Genomic DNA, 21180 nt, shown 5'->3' with positions numbered 1-21180 from the left:
AGCTGTGGTTTCTCTTTACGCCAAGAAAAGTCTCCCAGGCTCCCTGCCGGAGCCTCCGCAGGCGCACGGGGAGGGGAGGAAGTGCACACGCAGCACTTGGCTGCCTCCCGGTGCAGAGTCACCGCTTCCCGGCCTGAGCAGGCCCCAGCTGAGGGAGGGACCTGCCTGGCTCGCAGGGACCCCAGAACAGAGGTTAATTCAGGTGAAGGCGGCACAAGCGTGGAGCCGCGCCCTGGCCGAGCCTCGCTGGCTGGCCCTGCAGGACCGTCGCGGCTCTGCAGCCTGGCCTGAAGGCTCTGGGTGCTGCTCTGTTTTCAGCAGTCAAGGCCCGATGATTCAACAGTTAAGAAACAGTGGATTCCCGTCCAAGTCGTTTTCTGGGGCACGGAGGGGTTAGGAGAAATTCCTTCTGCTTCACCCCCTGCTGCTGAAAACATCTCTGGACTCCGAGCGCTCTGGGCAGTATCGGTCAGGGGACGGCATCGGGAGCTCAATGACACCCCTGTGGATCTCAGTCTCAGGGAGGCCCCTGACTTCGCTCCAGCCTCATCCCCTTGTAAAGTTCCTGAAAGGGCTGCGAAAGCACCTCCTCCCTCCGTGTCCCATGTGCACTCAGCCAGGCAGACCTGGGTTCCAGCTCCAGGCCGCCGTATACTGTGAGGCCTTGGGCGAGTGGCTCAGCCTCTCTGTGTCAGACTTCTCGTCAGCACAAAGAGGGTGACATTGAGGGGACCCACCTGCGGGGACTGTGAGGAGAAAAGGTGACACAGCCTGCTCCCCTCCTGGTAGGGGTGTGAACCGGCTCTGTCTGACCCTGTGACCTCAGCCGTCCACCACCAGCTGTCTCTCCAGGGCCACTAAGAAAGCCTTGGGGGGGTCTCCATCCACCCCGAGTCTTACAGGCAAGGAAGCCGAGGGGGCAGGCACCACAGAGACCCCTGAGACCCCATCTCAGAAAAACTGGAAATCTGATTCCACATGTGTTTGGGAGTTGCTTGGGGTTGGGGGTTGAGGGTGACAGGGGACAGCTCTGGAATAAAGGAGAGGTGGTCCTCAGCGTTGTCCTGCACACTGGCCCCTGTGCAGCGAAGACCGCGTGCTTGTGGGGGTAGGGGGTGGGGCCTGCTGATCGTTCTGCTCTTCTGGCCAAGAGCTTTTCTGTCAATTTTTATGAAATGCAAAAGGAGTTTTTGTTTTATTCTGGTTTTTTTTTGTAAAGCTTAAAAACACATCTACATCTTATACTTGAGCTTCCATACTTTAAAAAAAAGGAAAAAAAAGAACAAAAATAAATAAATAAAAAGAAACCCATCTCAGGCTCGGTCAGCAGAGCTACAATGGAACTCGCCCGGCCTCCCCCGGGGTGAGGCTCCCCCCGCACAGTCACAGCAGCCCCAGCGTGACCACTGCTCGCCAGCTTCCGTACACAGCAGCAGACTTCCACATCTCACTGGGCACCGACTCGGCGCCAGGCCCTCCGAGGTGTGCAGCCTGGTCACCCCACTCAGTCCTCTACCTGGGAGGGCCACCCATCACCTACAGTTTAAGGTCAGGAAACTGCCCCAGAGGTCACATCTGGGCCAGCATGCTCTGCCCCTCGCCACTGGGCACACAGCCCCGTATGGCCTTGCTGCTAGGACCCTCTGTCTGACCAGACTCCACACCCCTTGGTTCAGGTTCCACTGAGCAAGCACCTGTCGCTCTGGGCAGTTCCTTTGGGCCAGCTCCTCAGGCTTGGATCCATCAGCTGGGGCTGGGGGCTGGCGGAATGGAAGGCCCCCTGCCAGGGGCTGTGGGGAGGTGGCAGGTGTGATAAGGTAAGTAAACCATTTTTGTGAGTTTGTGAGCCACTCTAGCAAATGATGGAACCCGAGGAGGGGGTCATGGGAACCTCTGATGTTCAGCCAGGAGGTCCAAAGCACAAGTGACAACCTGGACTTGTGACCGGCATCTGAAGGGGGGAGGGGAGGGAGTCTTGCGGGACAGAGCCCTTAACCTGTGGGGTCTGACGCTATGCCAGGTAGACAGTGTCAGACCTGGGTTAACTTTGTGGAGGGCCCAGTCAGTGTCCTTGGAGAACAGGAGGGTTTGTGAGGGAGAGCAGCCCCCCAAATGTGGCACCTGCAGCCGGGGGCAGGGGGCAGATATCCTCAGCAGAGAATGGGCTGGGACCCCTCAAGGTCACCCCCTCCTCACTTTACGGATGAGGGAGCAGCCCCCACGGGAGGTGGCCCACCCATGGTCACACAGCCCGTGATGCCAACCCAGCTCTTCCACCTTCCATGTGCCAGTGTGAGGCGCACAGGGCATGCCCGCGTCTCACTCTGATGGGATTCCAGCCCCTGCCCATGCTGCAGGGTGTGCTCGTCTGAAGGGTGGATAAAATGGCGTGGGCTGGTCCAGACAACAGCACCAGCTCTGAGTGGACCCATGGCCCACCTCCTGTGTTCGCGAGTAACCTCCAGAGTGTGGGCAGGGCCTGCAACTGGCTTCTAACCAACAGGACCCTGCAAGGGTGATGGGCCGTCACTTCAGCAGTAACCAAACGAGAGGGTGTCAGCAGTCTTGCCAGGGGGCGCTCTCCCTTGCCAGCTCTGAAGAAGCTGCCACGCGGTGAACGGGCCTCAGGACAGGGCCACGTGGCAGCGAGCTGAGGCCAGCCTCTGGCCGACAGCCAGCAAGGCACCTAATGCTGCCAACAACCACGTGAGCTCAGCAGCAGGCCCTTCACCAGTGAGGCTTGAGCTGAGAGCACAGCCCCAGCCAAGAGCACAGCAGCAGCCTGATGAGGCCCTGAGCAGAGGACCCGGCTAAGCCGCGCTCAGAGCCCAGGCCCACAGCAACTGTGAGAGGACAGTGTTCCTTTGGCCGTGAAGTTCATTGCAATTCATTACACAGCAGCAGACAACAAATACACAGAGGGTGCCTCGCCACGGCCCTGACGACCACTCTGCCGGAAGCATCCAGATGTGGCCAACCAAGGCCAACAGGGAGAAGGCAGGACAGCGTTTCCACTTCAGGGCGCCTGCCCACCATGAAAACGACTCCATGGACTACGGAGGAGGATTTCTGAAGTCATGACCAGGGGAGTGCTCTAGAAACACACCATTAGCCACCGTCGCCGATTAACAGGAGTTCGCAGACCCATTTTGGAGAATGCCCCGTGATGAGTCATCAAAATCAACTTATCTTCTCTCCTTGAAAAAGACAATCACAGCCCTTCTGTTGGCAAATGCAGCTGCTACCTAAAGGACCAGTGATGTGTTTCCTCCCGGGAAGTAGGGAGTTCCCTCCCCAAGGATCCAGGAAGAGGCAGGACCCCCGCTGTCCCGCGGTGGCATCAACCCCATCGGTGCACAAACCCAAGCAGGTGTCAGCACCGAGAGCAGCCTCAGGAGCCACTCGAGCAGCCCTCTGGTTTTACTGATGGAGGGACTGGAGCCCAGGAAGGGTGAGGGGCTTGCCTGAGATCACACAGCAGACTGGAAGCATGACGAGGAGATTCTGGGTCCCGACGGCCAGGCTCCACAGCGCCCACAGTTCCACCATGATGTCCACTCCCAGAAACAAACTGTCTAAATTAACAGGGATCTGCAAATGATCAAGTTCACGCCCCCACCCCCAAATATCAACAGGGAAGATATCCCCCAGAATTCCTGCCAGATAGTCGTGCAGCCTCCACTTGCACACCCTTGATGACAGGGTGCTCACTCCCCGGAGGCAGTGTGTCCCACCTCTTGTCAGCTCTGCTGATCCAAACATTTTTTCTTTCGTGGGCTGAGCAGAAATCTGCCCTCGGTCTGGCTTCCGTGTTGGATGTTCCGTGTTCCGTATGGAGGGTGGCATAGAACAAGCTGTTCTGTTCTCCACCCAAGACCCCTGGGACTGTCTCTTCTCTCCCCTGGCTGAAGCCCTACGCCCAGCCCCAGCCACTCCTCCTGGGCACAGCTGCCACCTCCAGCCCCTCCGGGCCCTTGGAGGATGCCCCAGACATGCAGAGCTGCCGTGAACCGTGTGCCCCCAGCACCCTCCCTCAGGTGCCCATCCCCGAGCCTGGTGGGAACCATGGTCACTGCTCTCTGCACCCCATGACCAAGGGGGGCCTAGGGAGAGGGAGGGGCTCAGAAACTGTGGGTGCGCAGTAAGCGTGGGCTGGGTGAGGCAGACCTCCTGCCCTTCGGGACCTGCACCCCTCGCCTTCTGCCGGCATCTCAGACCTAGACCTGGAGTTCTTGCACCTTCCTGGGGTGTCTGCTGCCCAGCTCCACTTTCAAAACATCCCAAATGCATTTTGCTGCCCTTTTTTTTGGGAGCTGAACCATGCCCACAGCAGACCCAGATCCGAGACCTCTCAACAGTCAGTTACTACCTGCTAGGGCTGCCGGAACTTTTTATCCATCCGCCAGGAAAAATCTGTTCCTTACCTAGTGCCACCCACTGGTCCTTCACGCTCATTCCACCTCCCGCTGAGAAGCAGAAAAACATCAACACTTCCTGCCTCACATGACAACCGCATTGTTAAGAGTGTTTCTCACAAAATATCTCATTTAATTCCCCAAACAGTCCTGTGAGCTTGTTTCTCTTGAGCCCATTCTGCAGACGACGCGACCGAGGCTTGGGAAGCCTGAGACTGGCCTGAGCGCACCTGCTGCGGGGCAGAGCTGGCTGCAGTGAGCAGCTGTGGGGCTGCTGTTAACACTTTATACCACTGATGTTTCCATAAAGAACAACTTGCTTCTGAGCTTCCTAGCAGCCCTCGCAAAAAGGGTGATGAGAAAAGTCACCTGCTTCTCACCGTCTGAGGACCTGACAGGCAGTGCCAGTTCTCCAAGCGCCCCACAGAGAGCTGTCTGTCACCTGCATCCTTGCTTATGGGTCACAGAGGGACAGAATGGCCAGTGTCTCCTCTGTAGGAAGAAGCTTCCAGCACAGAGCCCCGTGGACTCCTTGGCCTGGCGTAGGCTGGGGTTGGAGCAGACCCAGGAGGTGGCTTCACGGAGGGCAAGGACCCTGGACATCTCTGGGGTGGGTGTGTGCATGAGGCTGCCTTCTGAGCCCCCCTCCCTTTGCCTGTCCCCCAGACCCCTCTTCGCGGCCATGTCTCCTGGTGCAGCCAAGGGTGTGGGAGAGAAGCAGTGGGGGAACCTTGTCCTCGGGACGGAGTTCTGTGGCCCAGGAGACAGTCTGGTGCCTTCAGAAGGTGTCAGCACCACTCTGCAGCATCAGGAGAGCAAGCCTGCCTTTGGAAGATGCCTCTCTCCAAGGGTTCTGTGAGGTGAACCCTCACTGAGTGACCACAGCACGGGGCCGGGGCCCCAGTGGCTGAGCAGGTAAGGCCCTGACCTCATCGCCAGGCCTGTGAGGAGATGCTACCATGGGCCCCAGAAGTGGGGACTCAGCCTGTCTAGGGCGTCGGCAAGCTGGGGCAGGAGGGCAGGGAGTCCCGGAAGGAAGCAGCAGCAGGTGGCAGGTGTGAGCACCTGTGGGTCCTGCAGCCTGACCCCGTGCCCACCTCACCCACCGCCTGCACCCAGCCGTTTCCTGCCTGTCTCTGTGCCTTGGCCAGTGCTGTTCCCTGCCTGGAACACACCCCGCCCCCCCAACCATGGATCATCATTTGAAACACCCTTATGCGTCTCCTCCTCCCATCTCCCTGCCTCCTCAGCAAGGCCCAGCGCCCCCCGGACCCCCGGAATCTGCCTTCCTCTCTCCCGGCACAGTGCTTAGGCACGGCTGAGGTCCCTGCTGGGCTCGGGGTCCTCAAGATCCAGGCCAGGCGTGAGGCTCCTCCGTGTCCCCAGCAGGAGCCTGGCCCAGAGGGGCAGCAGCGAGTGGGGCTGAGGTCAGCTGACTTCTACCGGCTGAAGGGCTCAAGCGTCTCAGGTGGAGGGAGACTGGGCCTGCCCTCCCACACACCAGGGTCTGCAGTGGGTGGACATGCGAGTCTCTCGCCCCATGTGGCAGACGTCACCATTCCCATTTTACAGAGGGGAAACTGAGGCTCCCGTAACTTGCTCAAGGCCATGCAGCTCAAAGAGGCTGAGGCCACATTCACACCCACATCTTTTGGGCTGGTTTTGTTGTTCTCCCAACCCTGAATCGGTTCTCCTGGCACCCCGCTTCTGCCCCGCTGCCTGGTAGCCGGCTTGGTGCAGCAGGCTGCTAATGCCCAGTGTGGCCTATGGGGTGAGTCTCAGAGGCTGGGTTCCGGGACTGAGGAAGGGCCTGCAGCGGGAGCTGGGGCCCTGGGCCCTGAGGACGGAGAACCGAGCCCCCACTGAACTCACGGAGCCAGGGCCCGGGGCAGCCGTGTGGGCTGGAAGCACCCACCCAAGGTGGGATCGGAGGCAACCCCTCTTGCCCAGCGGCCAGGATCCCAGCCCTGACCCCTCCCTCAGGGCCTGCCCCAGGCCCAGCAGCTCCCAGGGAGGGCGTTCACACAGGCAGGGAGAATGCTGAGTCCAGGCGTCAGGACCTGCGGGGACCGCTCTGACACAGAAGCCCGTGCCCCGCCTCCGCCTGTGTCAGCAGCCGTGGTCCTGGCTGAGGGCCCCCACTTTCAAGACGGATTCAACAAGTTCACCCCTCGGGGAATTATGAACCATCCACAGCAACATCTGCATTTCCTGACTCTTCCAACTAAACGAAAAATCTATACTCTTAAAAAAGGAGCAAAAAAAAAAATTAGCCCTTGAAAGGAAATTTAAGACTTGAACCCTCCCAATGGCCATAAGGATTTCCAAAGACCAAAACCCTGATTCCAAAGCAAAGTGCCAGGGCAGAAAAGAGGCCACCGGCAGCAGCGCAGACCTCGCCAGGCCGGGGGCTACTCAGCAGGCAGTTCTGAGCATCCGAAATAGCCTGCGCCTGGCTGGACACAGGGAGGACCAGGGTCACTCCCACCCGAGGCGCTCCCGGGGACAGACCGTTCAACGAAAGACGGTGACGCAGCATGACGGCGCCATCCTACCGGTGCGGCAGAGGGGCCAACGGAGAGGGCCTCCCCAAGAGCTGGCTTTACCTGGATTCTGAACAACAGGACTGTGCTAAGCAGAGAAGAGAGAGAAGCATTTCCAGGCCGAGGGAACAGCATGTGAAAAGGCTGAGGTGTGCAGCGCACCGCAGCAGCACCTCCCCAGCCCCAGCACCAGACCCCACCCAGAGAGCGGTAAATACAGGGGGCTGCAGCGGGCTGGGGCCCAGCTCAGAGATTCGGATCAGCAGGCCGGGGCGGGGGGCCCACGATTCTGCATTTCTAACAAATGCCCAGGCGAGGCTAACCCTGATTGTTAGACGACACTCTGAGCAGCGGCGGTCTAGAGCTCTCTCTGTCCAATGTGTTAGCCACCAGCCACATGTGGCTATTTGAATTTCAATCATAATTACATAAAATTACACACTCAGTTCCTCAGTCTCAGCAGCCACATCTCAAGTGGCCAGTGCAGTGGCTATCACATTGGACAGCGCAGATCTGGAACACTCCCACCGTTGCAGAAGGTTCCACGGGGCTGCGCAGGTCTGGAGGGTTCAGGAACAAGCAGCGGTCCAAGCTGAAGTCTTGAGGGGTCAGAGCAAGTGCGGGGAGATGAGCTTGAGCTAGCCGGCCGCTAAGGGAAGCAGCTGGGATTCGTCCATGGAGCTGAGGATGATTTTCAGGTTTTGAGAAGTGGAGGTTGGCCATCAGGATGGGAGAACAGATGTGGTGGTCGTCTCCTTCGAATCTCACGGCACAGGGTTCTGGCTCCCAGTGCTCACGGAGCGGCTCGTCTAGGACAAGCTCTTCTGTTAGTAACAACTGTAACCCTGGACGAAAAGAAGAAAGGCTGAAGGCACTGGAGAGTGATCAAACACAGGTACGACCCGGAGGGGAGTGTGGCCCTGAGAGAAGCGGGCACACAGGTACGATCTGTATTGGTACGGCTCTCCCTAAAGGATACTGCCGACTGCGCAGGGCACGGAGGACGGAGGTCAACCAGAAAGCTGCTGGCTCATCACCTGAGGAGTGGTGGACAGAGCTCAGTGCTGCCAAAACAACCGGAAATTGAGGGGAAAATCCTGGAGAGGAGGGACACACAGAGGGGGCACTCCAAAATCTGCATATAAACTGCTCTGAAATCCTTGGCTGACTCCTAAATCGCACAGGAGTGACTGACAGTCCAAAGGGCCAAGGACAAGAGCCAGAAGTACAGCTGAGCAGAGCGTGCAGTGCTGCATGCCACAGGGAAGACAGAATTTGGAACTCAAGTTCTGCCAAGTTAGAGGCACCAGGAAAAACCTTGGCTTCCCATGAAACCCCAGAAAGACCCACTGTAGAAGGACGGACCTGTCCAGGACTACAGGGACATGGAATAAGAAATCAGAATAGGGCCCGGCCTGGTGGTGCAGTGGTTAAGTTCATATGTTCCGCTTCGGCAGCCCGAGGTTTGCTGTTTCAGATCCCAGGTGTGGACCCATGCACCGCTTGTCAAGCCATGTTGTGGTAGGCATCCCACATATAAAATAGAGAAAGATGGGCATGGATGTTAGCTCAGGGCCAGTCTTCTTCAGCAAAAAGAGGAGGATTGGTGGCAGATGTTAGCTCAGGGCTAATCTTCCTCAAAAAAAAGAAAAAGAAATCAGAATAAAGGCAAAACAGAGATACATCTGCCTTAACAAAGCCTAATGCCAAGCCTCTGCTAACCCAAAGTGATTCCCTGATAATTAAACGAGCAATAAAACAGAACTCAGCCATCTTCTAGGAAGACAACTGAATTTAGAATCTCTACAACATCTGGAAAGCATCCACAACATCCAGTATACAACAACAACAAAATCTAATCATAGGAAGAAACAGGAAAATGTGACTCATAGTCAAGAGAAAAACCAGCCCAAAGGAACAGACCCATAGATGACCCAAATGCTGGAACTGGCAGAAAAGGACTTTAAACTTGATGGATAATGACTGAAGAGATGGAAAATTTCAGGAGAAATTACCTGCAAAAAGATAACCAAATGAAAATCCTAGAAAGGAAAACTACAATATCTGAAATTATTACAAAATCTATCACTGAGTAGGGTTAACAGTACGTTGAATGAAACATAAGAAAGGACCAATGAACTCAGAGACAAGTCAAAACCGAAGTCATCCAAAGTGAGGCACACAGGCTAAGAGATTAAAATAAACGGAGCCTAGCGGTCTGTGGAATGGCACCAAGCGCCCTAGCACAGGGATGAGTGGAGTCCTATGAGGAGAGGGGAGAATGGAGCAGAAAAAGATATTTATAGAATATTGGCTGATTTTTTTTCAAATTTGATCAAAAACAGTAACCCAGGGATTTACAAAGTTCACCAAACTTTGGGATAAATAAAAAGGAAATTACATCTTATGAAGAACGTTATATAAAACTGCTGAAAACTAAAGATGAAAACAATTCTTAAAATCAGCCAGAGAACAAGCATCCACTCCACAGAGGATGCAGCAATAAACCCATGATTCACTTATCAGAAACCATGGAGTCCAGAAGACAATGGAATGACAACTTTAAAGAGCTAAAAGAAAAATACTGCCAGGCCAGAATGTTATACACAACTAAAACATCTTCGAAGAATGAAGACAAAATAAAGACATTTTCCAGAGGGACAGCATACTATAAGACATGCTAACGGAGAGCTCAGGCTGAAAGGAAATGAGGCCAGGTGGAAATTCGTATGCGCAGGAAGCAGCAGAGTGTACAGGAAACAGTAAATACGTGGGTAAACACGAAATGTTTTCCTTTGCACATTTAGAAGTCAACAGGCTGTTTCAAGCAACAGCAACAGCAGCGTGCTCTTAGGTTGCTTTTGCGTTCTCCGTGAAGTCGTCTTAACACTGATCCACAGCAGATGCTGACACACGAGGGACACGCATCGCAAACCCTGAGCAACCACGAGAGACCCCAGCACAGGGACGCAGACCCCCACGAGGGACGGCGCTCATGCAACTTGGGACTGTCTGTGTGTCACCCTCTCTTCCTCTCCACAGCCCCAGCCACCCAGGACGCCCTGTCCCCCTACTCCAGCCTGGCACAGCTGAGCCCCGGGCCCTGCCAGCACTACCACTCGTCCATCCTGACGTGCTGGTGCCTGCTGGGCATTCTGGAGAGCACCAAGCAGGGTCCCAGCCACACAGCGCTCAGCCCTCTCCAGGGGCTGAGTAAGTATGTGCTGAACACGTGAACCAAGGTGATGCTTTTAGCTCCAACCGAGGGTGCAGTTCCTCCGCCCCCGTGAGTCCCCGCCCTCCACCCTGGCCACAGAGCTCCCATTCTCCGCGCTGCGCAGACGGCTTGCAGGGGGAAACAGCAGAAAAACTCACGTGGGCAAACGCTTGGCCACCCCACCCCAGGACAAATCATCTGACGAGACGGGGCTGGAGCCCTACACAAAGGCCCACTGCGGCCTCTCTGGATTAAAAATCACTGGACCCCCAACTACCCAGGCCATGGAAATTTCCCAGCTACCCCGGAGGCCACATCCTCAAGGCACAAGAGGCCGGGGGATTACTACGTGGTTTGATGCGCCTCCCCTCCTAACACACGGAGCCGCCTGGGAGGAGCAGCCCAACGGTCCTCTCTGGGGCCAGCCGCACTGCAGCAATCGACACCGGTCACCTGCACAGCTGAGCCCCTGCCGGGGCCTGGCTGGGGAGCCCCCAACACCCACTCACCCTTTCCTCTTTGTCGCATCCTCAAGGTCTGACAAACAAGGAAACTGAGGCGCAGCCCCTGCAGCCCCCAGCGGAGGGCGAACAAGGGCGGGGTTTCTGTGATCAACACGGTGAGACGTGGATGCTGTCTGACCTTCATTCTGGAAGAAGTTAGAGGGCAGTGACGTCCAAAGTGGGATCATTCAGGTACCATCTTTGTGACGTTGGCCCCCTCCACGCACCAACTAAACAATCACCTGTTTAATATTTTGTACTAAACTGACTTGTTTCATTGAAACGGATTCATTTTGAAAGCACACTTCACTCATCACCAACAACTGGAGGGCAGGACTCTCTACCCTCACTGGAAGGTGAGAAATAAATGCACGCCCAAATTAACTCCCACATGTCCCCTCTGGTCAAGGGCCTTGCCAGGAAAGAGCCTCCTGGGAGGTGGCAGTGCCAGGTTTGAATCCTGACTCTGGAAGTTGCTAACTGTGCAACTTTGGGCAAGTCACTCAACCCCTCTGAGCCTTGGTTTGCTTCCTGTGGCACCAGATCACGGACACCCCACAAGGTGGTGAGGCTTAAATGTAACAATGCAGATATACTGTCCAAGGCAACAGGACTTGAGGGAGTGGCAGGCAGCACTCACCTCCTGTCCAGATGGGAGCAATCTTTGCAGGCCAACCCAGCCTCTCCTGGTCCAGGGCCTCCCAAAAGTTCTGTCTCCCGCACTAGACTGAGCTATGGTAAAAAAGCCCACAGTGATGAGAAGGGAGCCAGGAGCTGGGAAACTCCGCGGCTCGCCCACTCTTAATGCACTTCCTTGCGAGCAGCCTCTTCCCCTAATGACAAAACCTGCAAGAAACACCAGAAATGAGCTGGATGCATTAAGGCACACTCACCCAGACGGGGCCTTCCTGCAGGGACCACGTTTGTTCGCACTGTGGCAGTAGCGGCCCTGCATGGTGACCCTTGGTGGGCAGCCACCCCAGGAGCAGGTCAATGGGAAAGGAGAAGCACAGCCCCAGCTCCTGGTCCCCTCTGAGGTGACGGGGTCTTTCATGAGGAGAGATGGGGGGAGGGGGTCACCTCTGAGGTGGGAGTGGATCCCCTCAGCCAGAGCCACGGAGGATGGAGGACAGAGAGACGCTGGAGGGCAAGTGGAAGATGTACCACGCACGTGACCTGAGGTCACTCCCTTGCCCATCCCCCAGAACCCTCTCCTCTGGGTGCCTCCCTACTCCTAGCACCAGACAATGACTCAGCCCGTGGCCTCTAAATGTACCTCCCACCAGCCACCGGGTGAAAGTCCACCTAGCCCTTAGGACACAGCGGTCACCTCCTATCTTGCCAACCCTGACCAACTCCAGCTGGTGTCAGACCGGTCCCTACAGTAACCACTCTGCTCCCCAAGTATTTCGTCTGCGGCAGACGGGGTGACAGGGCTCTGGGAAAGGGCAGGGGCTGCCTGGGCAGTACACATATGAGCCCGCGGGGCTCCCCGGGTCTCTGGAGGAAACGCAACTTAGGCAGGGCTGCCCGGGCACAGAGGCCATCTGCTGCAAGCCCTGCTGCCCGCCTGGCTCGGTGAGGCACTCACGAGGTCCCACTTTCCACATCAGATGCTCCAAGCTCAGAGCCGTCCCCCGGCAAGTTCCCCGGGCAGGCCACAGCCAGGCTGCCATGGTGAGCACTCACTTGGCCATGTACATGCACAGACACGTGGTGCACGGCTACAATGCTACAGGGCGCGTGATGCCCAATGTTACCATGACCTTTGGGCAGGGGGCATGGTGGTGCTAGGGGCCAGTGAGAAGTGGTACCTGGAACTCAGAAGTTGGATCCAGTGACACGGCCTACCAAGGACATTTCTGCAATCCTGGTGGGGTATAGGCAAGTCCCCTCAGCCTGGCAGGACCCCACCAAGATGGGCAGAGACCATGACCACTGGCTGGGGCAGGTGTCTCCCAGGGGTGTCCAGGAGACCCGAGATCATCTAACACCCCCTGCTGACGCCAACTAGGATGTATCCTTGGGGCTTTTCAGGGCAAACTGTCTGTCCCAAGACTTGGGGAACAGCTCATTTTACCAAGGGCCACCCCGTGTGTACTGATCACAGAGCCAGGCGTCCGTGCCCGCTGCAGCACGTCTCCGTGAGTCACGCTGGAAAAGGAAAGCAGGTGCGCATGGGCGTGGTCCACCAGGCTGCACACCCTGCACATGCAGGGGGCCTAGGCAGGCCTGGGGCTCCCACTCCATCCTTCAGGAGATGCTCCCCTTCCAAGAGGAAGGAGAAGCGGGCGGCCCCTGGTCTGCTCCCAGGATAGGGAGGCCAGCGGGCTTGTCTTGAAGGGATAGTCCCAGATGTGCTAGGCACCAAGTAACAGGAAACCTCGGCCCCCTGGCTCCCCAGGGAAGATGCTTCACCTCTGTGAACGGCAGAGGTCAGAGGTGGGGAGGTGCAGCTCCAGGGCTGGCTAACCCAGTGGCTCAGGACGTCAGGGAACCTGCTCCCTCCATCTTTCTGCTCTGCCACTCACGGCTTCCTACACCAGGCATCCCCTGCAATGGCAGCAGCCAGGGCAAGAGGGGGCTCCACAGCAAAGACATCGCCCCCAGGAACCCCAGCAGTTCCCTCCTGCCTCGCTGGTCAGAACAGCTCCATCTGCAGAGGCAAGCCAACTGTGGCTAGAGTGGCATCTCTGCAGCCTCGTGCAAGGGAGGGGCTGGGCGAGTGGGAAACGCCACAGCCACCACATGGGTGTGGGAGGCCTGGGATCTGGGGGCCCCAGCCGGCAGGGGGCTTCCCGAGGGCAGGGCCTCGAGCCTTGTGGCAGCCCCAGCCCCAGCGCCAGCCGTGCAGCACCGAGCTGGGCGCCTCCCACAGAAAGGAATGAGTTTACTCTCATTACATGGAGTGAACTAAGAATACCCGCACCACAGGAACTACACAACTAAAGGTCGCCAGGACGCCCCCACGGAAAACCAGGGCAACACAGCATCTACGGAGGCGGCATTCTGAATGAAGTGAAAAAATAACTTCACAGAGAAATACATTAGGACTTTTTTTTCCTGGAATGAAAAGAATTAACGTGCCTGTGGGGAGAGCTAGAGCAGGGCAGGAAGAGGGCGGTGAGCACCGGAGCGGCAGGATTCCAGTCGGCCAGTTGCTGGCAGGACGGCTCACCTCTCGGGGTACCCTGTTCTTCTCACACCCCGAACTTGAAGCGTCCAGAAGCCAGAACGGCGCCCAGAAAGGCCAGTCAAGCACTTCCTATGTCTTCCAAACTCCAAGTCACTGTAAGAACTCTCCCACTCTCTTTCTGATAAGATGCTGCTGAACACAGGATAGAGGGCCTGATCTAAGACACCCCAGCACGCAAAGGGGTGGGGCAAGAGTGGCTCCAGCTGCTCATGTCCGTGTCACATGACCACGATACCATGGTGATGTGGAGGACAGCAGACGGAAGCCGGTGGAGCCCCCACCAGCACAGAAGCCACAGGGCTCCGAGGAGCCGGGACACCTCCGGCATGGCCTCCCAGCACCAGGCCCCTGCTCACAGGGCAGAGCAGCTCACGAGACCCGCTCTTCCGTCCTGGCAGTCAGTGACGGCCGCAGCTCCCCAGGCCCGTGGGCGAATGGGCAGCAGAGTGAAGGCAGAGCACAACCGTCAGGGTGATGCATGAAAAACCAGCAGACACGGGTTTTGAAAGCTTCAGGGACCAGTTTCCGTTTTGCTTCCGGTTGCTTTTTCTTTGGTGGCTTCTGTTCTCTCCAGTCGCGAATGTGAACTCTCCCGTCCAGAACTGTGGTTTGGAACAGACAAAAGACACAGCCAAGAAGTTAACCTGCAAGTCCATTAACTGCCCAGGATCTGTGGGAGGCAGCCGTCCAGGGCCAGGGATGCAGTGACGCGAGACCAGTCGCCTCGGCAAGCCAGCGCCCAGAGGGAGGGAGACAAGGTGCTGAGATCTCAAGCAGTGACCAGCAGCACCCAACCCGCCCTGAGGCCTGCGGTCCCCACCTAAAGGGTGAAGTGACAGAGGCACAGCACCCGCGGGCAGCGAGCAGGCAGGGAGTGGGTGGAGGCGTCCCGGGGTGTGGGAGTGTGGAGGGGCCGGCACCAGCGGGACTGGGAGCCATCAGGAGGTGCGTGCTGGACACTAGGGAGGGGTGAGTAGCCCGGTGCCTGAGGCCGAGGCTCTGGTGATGACAAGATCCAGAGTGTGGCCCCAGGACAGAGTGGCTGGGACAGCCTGGGGGACGGGCTTGTGGGAAACAAGCTGAGGCCTGGAGCCCGGAGTGTAGGAACCATAAACGTGGTCCCTGATTGAGGACACATCAGAAACCGATCTTCGCATCACACAGGGGAAACAATGCGAGGCGCCAGAGGCCTTCCCCAGGTGGCAAGACGACCGGCAGGCTGCAGGGACACCAGGTGTAGGCACCCCACAACCAAAGCCCCCCAGTGTAGACAGGGTAAGGCGCAGGGCTTCACAGAGGCCCGCCTGGAGCAGAGGGAGGCTGAGAGACGCACTGGGAGGGACCTGGGTGGCTGGGTGACCTCAAAGCTGGGCAGCTGGAGGACCCCAGAGCAGCGGGGGATGGAGGCCAGGGGGAGCACAGTTCCATCAGCTGACTGGGCCCCCACCCAGCTGCCTCCTGAGCCAGTCACCACTACTCGGCTGAGACCCGCCCCAGAGCTTCCACTTGGCCATTCCATCCTGAGGAGCCGACAACTCCACGGGAAATGCAGCCAAAGCAACCAAACCCGTCCTGGTTTTCCCTGGAAGCCAGAAAGCCACCCGGAGCGGGAGAGGCTTGGGCAGAAACAGAGGGAGCTCAGTGAACAAACCTGGTGCTCCGACTTCCAAGGAGAACCTGAGAGTGTGAATTAAGCTTGAATTCCACTTTCAAACCGACCCGTGTCGTGGCCATAATGAGACTGTTTGTCTTCACAGACTGACGTCACGCTCCCTTGCAACCGGAGACAGGGGCTGCAGGGGCGCCTCCCTGTAGGGAGGGATGCGAACGAGGGATTCATCCTCCCGGGGCCGCCAAGAAGCACCTACTCAGGGCCAGGCTCAGTTCTGTCCCCTCCACGGAGCCGTCCTGCTGCACTGCTCCAACAACGCTGACGCTCAGCTCACGCAAACCCCGCTGTGTTCCACTGGATGTTCCCACAGCAGCACCTCCTGGCGCCGCAGGGAATGACACGGCCCAGGCCAGTGGGATGGGGAGTCAGACCCCTGAGGTGTGTGCAGAAAGGGCTTTGGGGGCAAGACTCCCACCAGACTCCCGGAGTGCGCGCCCCAGAAAGCTGAGGAGCACTGGCCCAGCCTGATGTCCTGGCCGGGTTCAAGAGAAATACGGGGGACAGGGTAGGGGCTCACCGGGCCAAGCCTGGGCAGGGACCTCTGCCCTCCAGAGGTCAGGCCATGTCCCCTCCCCTCAGGCCAGGCTGGCTTACAGCAGGCCCTCCACAGGTGGTTTCACGAAATATGATATCTAGCCACATTTTTGGAGCAAGACCTGAAAGGCCAGGGAAAAACGGGCCCAGCTAGTATTTCTAAGGCGAAGGAGTCGGGGCTAATGACACAGGGGTGACCCTGGAGATGGCAGAGGCCGGGGTGCCCTGAGGTTGGCCAGGACAGCTGACGTGTGCCCCCCACCCCCACGACACAGGGCAGCTCTCTGGCATCCCCCTCCTCACAGCCCCAGCTCCCACTCTGGGCAGGCCTGTGCCAGGCAGCCTAGGGCACCAGCATCCAGGGTGCCTGCTCCAGCCCCAGCGCTAGACTCTGCTGATGCAGAAATAGGTCCCAATTTTAAAATGGAACTGGAGGACAACACACGCCCTCCCAAAGCTCCCCTCCCATCCAGCGTTCCTGAAGTGTCGGCCCTCACGTGCGCTCCCTCGGACCTGCTGAACACACCACAGGAAACTGTTTCGTTTCCTCTGTTTCTGACAGCAGACGCTACCTTAACCAGTGTTCTGAGGAACTGGTTCAAGGTTCTCCGGAAAGTCGCTATGGACAACGTACCGGGATGAAGCACTGGTTCTGGTCAGATGTGGCCTGGGTTGCCAGCCCAGCCCCTCCACCCAGGGAGACCCTGGGCAAGTCCACACCTTCAAGGCCATGAGCGCAGGGATTAGAGAGACCACCCGCGCAGACCACTCAGCACGGCATGGGCACACACACGCCCCACTGGCCAGAACCTCCTGACCGCCTGCATGCCAGGCTGTGCGACCCTGGGGGCGGGCACGAGAGCGGGCCCCTGGCCTCATGCACCGTGCTCACGGCCTCTGGGTGGCGGCCCAGCGGTGCCTGGCACACAGGGTGCTGGGCACTGGCTCAACTGCAGGCATCGAAAGTCATCTTTACTCTCACTCTTGGAAACATCACTAGAGCCTGGCCACGTCATTTAAAACCCCTCAGACAGAATGAGACCCAGCTCCAGTGCATAGTTTTTGCATGACTGGAAGCAGAATGTTTACTCAGAGCTCAGTCCCCAAGCCTCCTACTCAGAAGTGTTTCCAAGAATAAATGTGCCCTCTGATGTGAACAGCAGAGAAAAGCAATCACACACACGCATATTTATAACGGAGAAAAAAGCTACTATTTCATGAAACCAAACAAAAAAACGCGTTGGGACAAAGAGAAGGAAGAGCCCCCGTCGGGGTTGCAGTGGGATGCCAATGCCCAAAGCTCTGAGACCGAGGACGCAGGCAGCCGGGCCAGGGCTGAGCCACGGCAGGAAGTTCCAGCTCAGGAAGGCCGCCCGCGTCCCGCCTCCTCCACCCACCAGCGGGGCCTGCCCTCCTGGCCTCAGCTTCTGCATCTCCCCCACCCGCAAATATGGAGACTCCAGCTCTCCTTATAAAGCTGACCGCCATCCTAACAGCAGCACTTATCCAAGGAAATCAAGCTGAAATGAAAACCAAGTGTAGCTACGCAGAGGCAGCTGGCACCCAAAGGCACCACAGGCGTGCACACTCAAGCTCTCACATGTACACGTGGGGAGGAGACAGTGCAGGCGTGCACATCTGAGCTCTCACGTGCACGCATAGTGGGAGAGAGAGTGCAGGCGTGCACACCCAAGCTCTCACATGCATGCACGGAGGGGGACAGTGCAGGTGTGAACACTCAAGCTCTCACATGCACCCATGGGGGGGGAAGACAGTGCAGGCGTGCACACCTGAGCTCTCGTGTGCACGCACAGGGGAGAGAGTGAGGTGTGCCCACGTGGAGGCAGAGAAGAGAAGGCGGCAGCTCTCCACACCCTTGAGAGGTCTACAGGCTGAGGGAGTGGGCAGACGTGCCTCCTTCCCTACTCCCTGCCCTGCTGAGTCACGTCTGACCACCCCACTTGGCAGCAGCACACTGATGGGTGGGGGGGACTGGCTCAAATCCTGGGGTCCAGAAAGCTGCCTGCGTCCCTAGACAAGGTCTGCGGGCCCAGTATGCGCCCACGCCCCTCCTGTGGGCCCGGCAGGTGTACGGACCCCTCTCATGGGGCCCAGCAGGTGCCGGTAGCCTCAGGTTGGATTTCCATTCTGTGCTGGCATGATGGCTTCCCTCACCCCTGGAAAAGCCCCCACCCAGCAGGGCCAGCTGCTTCCTTCCCACACAGACCCCACTGAGGCACCTGGCCACTGTGCTGGACCCACGACTTGGTGTACCTGCCTCCTCTGCCAGGTCCTGGGGCAGGAACAGAGAAGCCATCATCTTAGTTTGCAGCCTCCAGCCAGGGCATGGACATGGAGAGCCATGCCCACAGATGGCACCTTGTGGGTCGGGGACCCTGGGACCCAACAATCTTGCCCCTGGTGAGGAGGGGTCCCGTGACTGTACCCTCCTCACTGGGCCACTCATTTCTTCATCCTGTGACACATGCTAGCACCAAAGCAGTGAGCTCTGGGCTGCTTCTCAGGCTGCAGAGTAAGACCTGGGCCCGCCCCAGAGAGTCCAGGGTCTAGTTGGGGAAGTGATGTGACTGGTGCAGAGCCTGGGGACCCAGAGGAGGCAGGACTGGGTGGGGGTGGATGGAAAGCTGTTTAGGAAAGGTTTCCTGGAGGAGACGGCAGCTGAGCTACATCGGAGAGACCAGGGCACCACCGAGGTGGGGACAGGGAACAGCCTTGTGAGTGAAGGTCCCAGAGAAACACAAGCCAGCAGGCCACACAGGAGGCACTGAGGGATTAAGTCTGGCAGAAGGGGGTGGGTGGGGCAGGGGTGGGTGGAAGGAAGGGGCGGTGTGGGCAGGGCTCCTGAGCCAGACCAGCATGTCACACCCTCACAGGAGCCCATGTTCTCAGCAGGTCAAGGCTGGGCCCACAGGGCACATCGACAGCCCCTGCAAGCCTGCTCTTCCCTGAAGCCCACGTTCACGGAACATCTGCAGATACCACCACCCTGGACCAGCGCTTCTGTACGTCTAGTGTCTGCCCCCCGCCTCCCGCAAAGAAGAGCTAGTTGGAAGTACACAGCACTAGCCCACCCCCAGCCTTCATGAGACATTTCACAGCAGAAACAGCATCAAACTCGCTTCCCCTTCTTAAGTACTATGGGAACCAGGTGCTGTTCTGTGGGGGGACTTGAACACGGCACTTGACCTTCATGGACCCAACGTGAGAGAGAGCAGGCAGGCCCGGTGACCAATAGGGCTCAGGGCCCTTCGTACGGCAGGTCACACAGACAGTGACACTGCAGCCATCGTACGGCAGGTCACACAGACAGTGACACTGCAGCCAGACTGGAAGCCAGCTCTGCTCCTTCCTACTCTCACACCGTCACATCGGTGGCACCACTCCCGTGCTAGTCAGAGGCCTAAGTCCTTCTCACAGCCCCGCCTACCCCCACCCCTCGCTCATCAAGCCTCCAATCCTGCTCCTTTCCAACTCAGCCCCTTCGCGCAGGCTGCTCTCTGCCTCAAATGTCCCGTCCTCGTCCTTGTCACCTAGCTGACTCCTACTCCCAGCCCCAGCGTCACTCCCTCAGCGCGGCCTTCCCGGCCCTCCAGGTTGCCTAGGTCTCCCTGCACCTCACGACACCAGGGAAACATGCCCGCGACATTATGGTGACGCAAGAGGACACAGTTACTTTTACAGATGCATACGGAAGCATGGAGGAGTGAAACAGCACACTAGCTGGGAGGCACTTTCAAACACTTCCACAAAGAAAAACAGGGAGAAAGCTTCAAGAAGCAAATATGACCAATTATTGCCCATCTGGATGAGGGGCAGACAGGAGCTCCTTTGTGTACGCTTGAAAACTTCAACTAACAGAACAACTTAAACCTCGGGTGCCCGTGTAAACGTCTGTGACACTTTCCCCTCCCGGGCACCGTAAACTCGGGGTGGGGGTGGAGAAGGGCCAGTGCTGCCTTGCTCTGCAGACTGAGTGAGAGCACACAGGCGCCTGGCCCTGCCGCTCCGGCAGTCCTGGAACCAGGGCGTCAGCGCAGGAGGGCAGGGAGCGCCTCACCCCTGAGGGGCAGACTTCCCGAGGCCCCAGCGCAGGTACACAGGGTGCAAGAGCCGGCAGGAATCGGGGCTCCCTCCTCTAAACTGCCCAGAGCCTGGCTGGGAGCTCAGGATGCTTCTAGTGTGCAAGCAGCCAAAGGCCAAAGCAAGGTAAATGAAGAGCCCCCACCCAAGAAGGCTGCCCAGGCCACATGGGGCGCCCAAGCAGCAGCTTTCAGACTCAACTTCCTTCTGAGTGAGGAGCGAGCACATCCTGCAAGGGGCAACTCCAGGCCTGGGGGCGCTGAGCCAGAGAGGTGGGAGCAAATCAAAGGGGGGGTGTGGCAGTGTCCTCTCCTGATGTGAGAGGCTCACAGGTGGGAACTGGGTGAGGGGCAGAGGGGCACTCTAGTCTACCTTCCCAACTCTTCTGTGAGTTTTAACTAAAATAGAGTTTACCACTAAGAAAAAAGGTGGCGGGGGGAGGGGGCGATGCCAAGATGTGTAGGAAGGAAAATCCTGACCCAGGGGAGGTGGAGCACGGTATCCCGTCAGAAACAGGCACCTGCAAAGGCGTACCGCTTTACCTTCAAACACCTGATGGTTGTTTCTAAGCAGCGTCTGCAAGCCTCCACATTCTCGCTTCAGCCTCTGCAGAGTCTCCCTGTCCAGCTCACTGGCTACCTCAGCCAAGGACAGGCTCTCTGTCGAAAATGGGGTTTCCCCCAAACAACAAGAGGCTATTAGGAACCTGTTAAACTCAAGTTCTCTAAATTCAAACCCCTTACATATGTCAGCAGGAGACCATGAACATTGAACGTTTCATTAATTTAGTCTACAGCTCACGACAGCTGGAGCTCCGCAGGCAGACCATTGGTGCCCGTCACCCCCAAGAGCGTCCACCTGCCAGGCCCTGCACTGCGGGCTCACCATGCCCGCCTGCCCACAGGCGAGCCAATATGGACACCAGGCAGGCAGCTGCTCCTGCAGCGGCGTGATCCCACCTATCAAAGCACAGCCCACCCTCAGGGCACCTCTCCGCTG

At 57.9% G+C, this 21180-nt stretch overlaps 1 protein-coding gene and 1 long non-coding RNA gene across 5 annotated transcripts in view; both read right to left on the bottom strand.

Moving 5' to 3' along the window:
* Positions 1–4518: 4518 nt before the first annotated feature.
* LOC139082404 (uncharacterized) lies at positions 4519–11527 on the bottom strand. The gene is made up of 3 exons (XR_011538372.1): positions 11319–11527; positions 10685–10824; positions 4519–7803 (listed from the first exon to the last, which is right to left on the bottom strand). It is a non-coding gene; the product is annotated as an uncharacterized lncRNA (long non-coding RNA).
* A 2194-nt stretch (positions 11528–13721) lies between these two features.
* The window catches only part of TRMT44 (tRNA methyltransferase 44 homolog), a 28849-nt gene continuing 21390 nt past the window's right edge, over positions 13722–21180 (bottom strand). For 2 of the 4 annotated variants that reach the window (XM_070613418.1, XM_070613421.1), the window contains exons 10-11: positions 20724–20840; positions 13722–14476 (exon numbers count right to left, since the gene is read on the bottom strand). In XM_070613418.1, the coding sequence (XP_070469519.1) occupies positions 14244–14476; positions 20724–20840 (350 nt within the window). In that variant the 3' untranslated portion in view covers positions 13722–14243. Of the gene's footprint in view, positions 14477–20715; positions 20841–21180 lie in introns of all 4 variants that reach the window. The other 2 variants (XM_070613419.1, XM_070613420.1) reach the window with 2 other exon arrangements.

The sequence above is a fragment of the Equus przewalskii genome, chromosome 3 (genome assembly GCF_037783145.1).
Source record: "Equus przewalskii isolate Varuska chromosome 3, EquPr2, whole genome shotgun sequence".
Classification (NCBI taxonomy): domain Eukaryota; kingdom Metazoa; phylum Chordata; class Mammalia; order Perissodactyla; family Equidae; genus Equus; species Equus przewalskii.
Note: the sequence above shows the minus strand (reverse complement) of the source record. Positions and strands in the feature narration are given on the sequence as shown.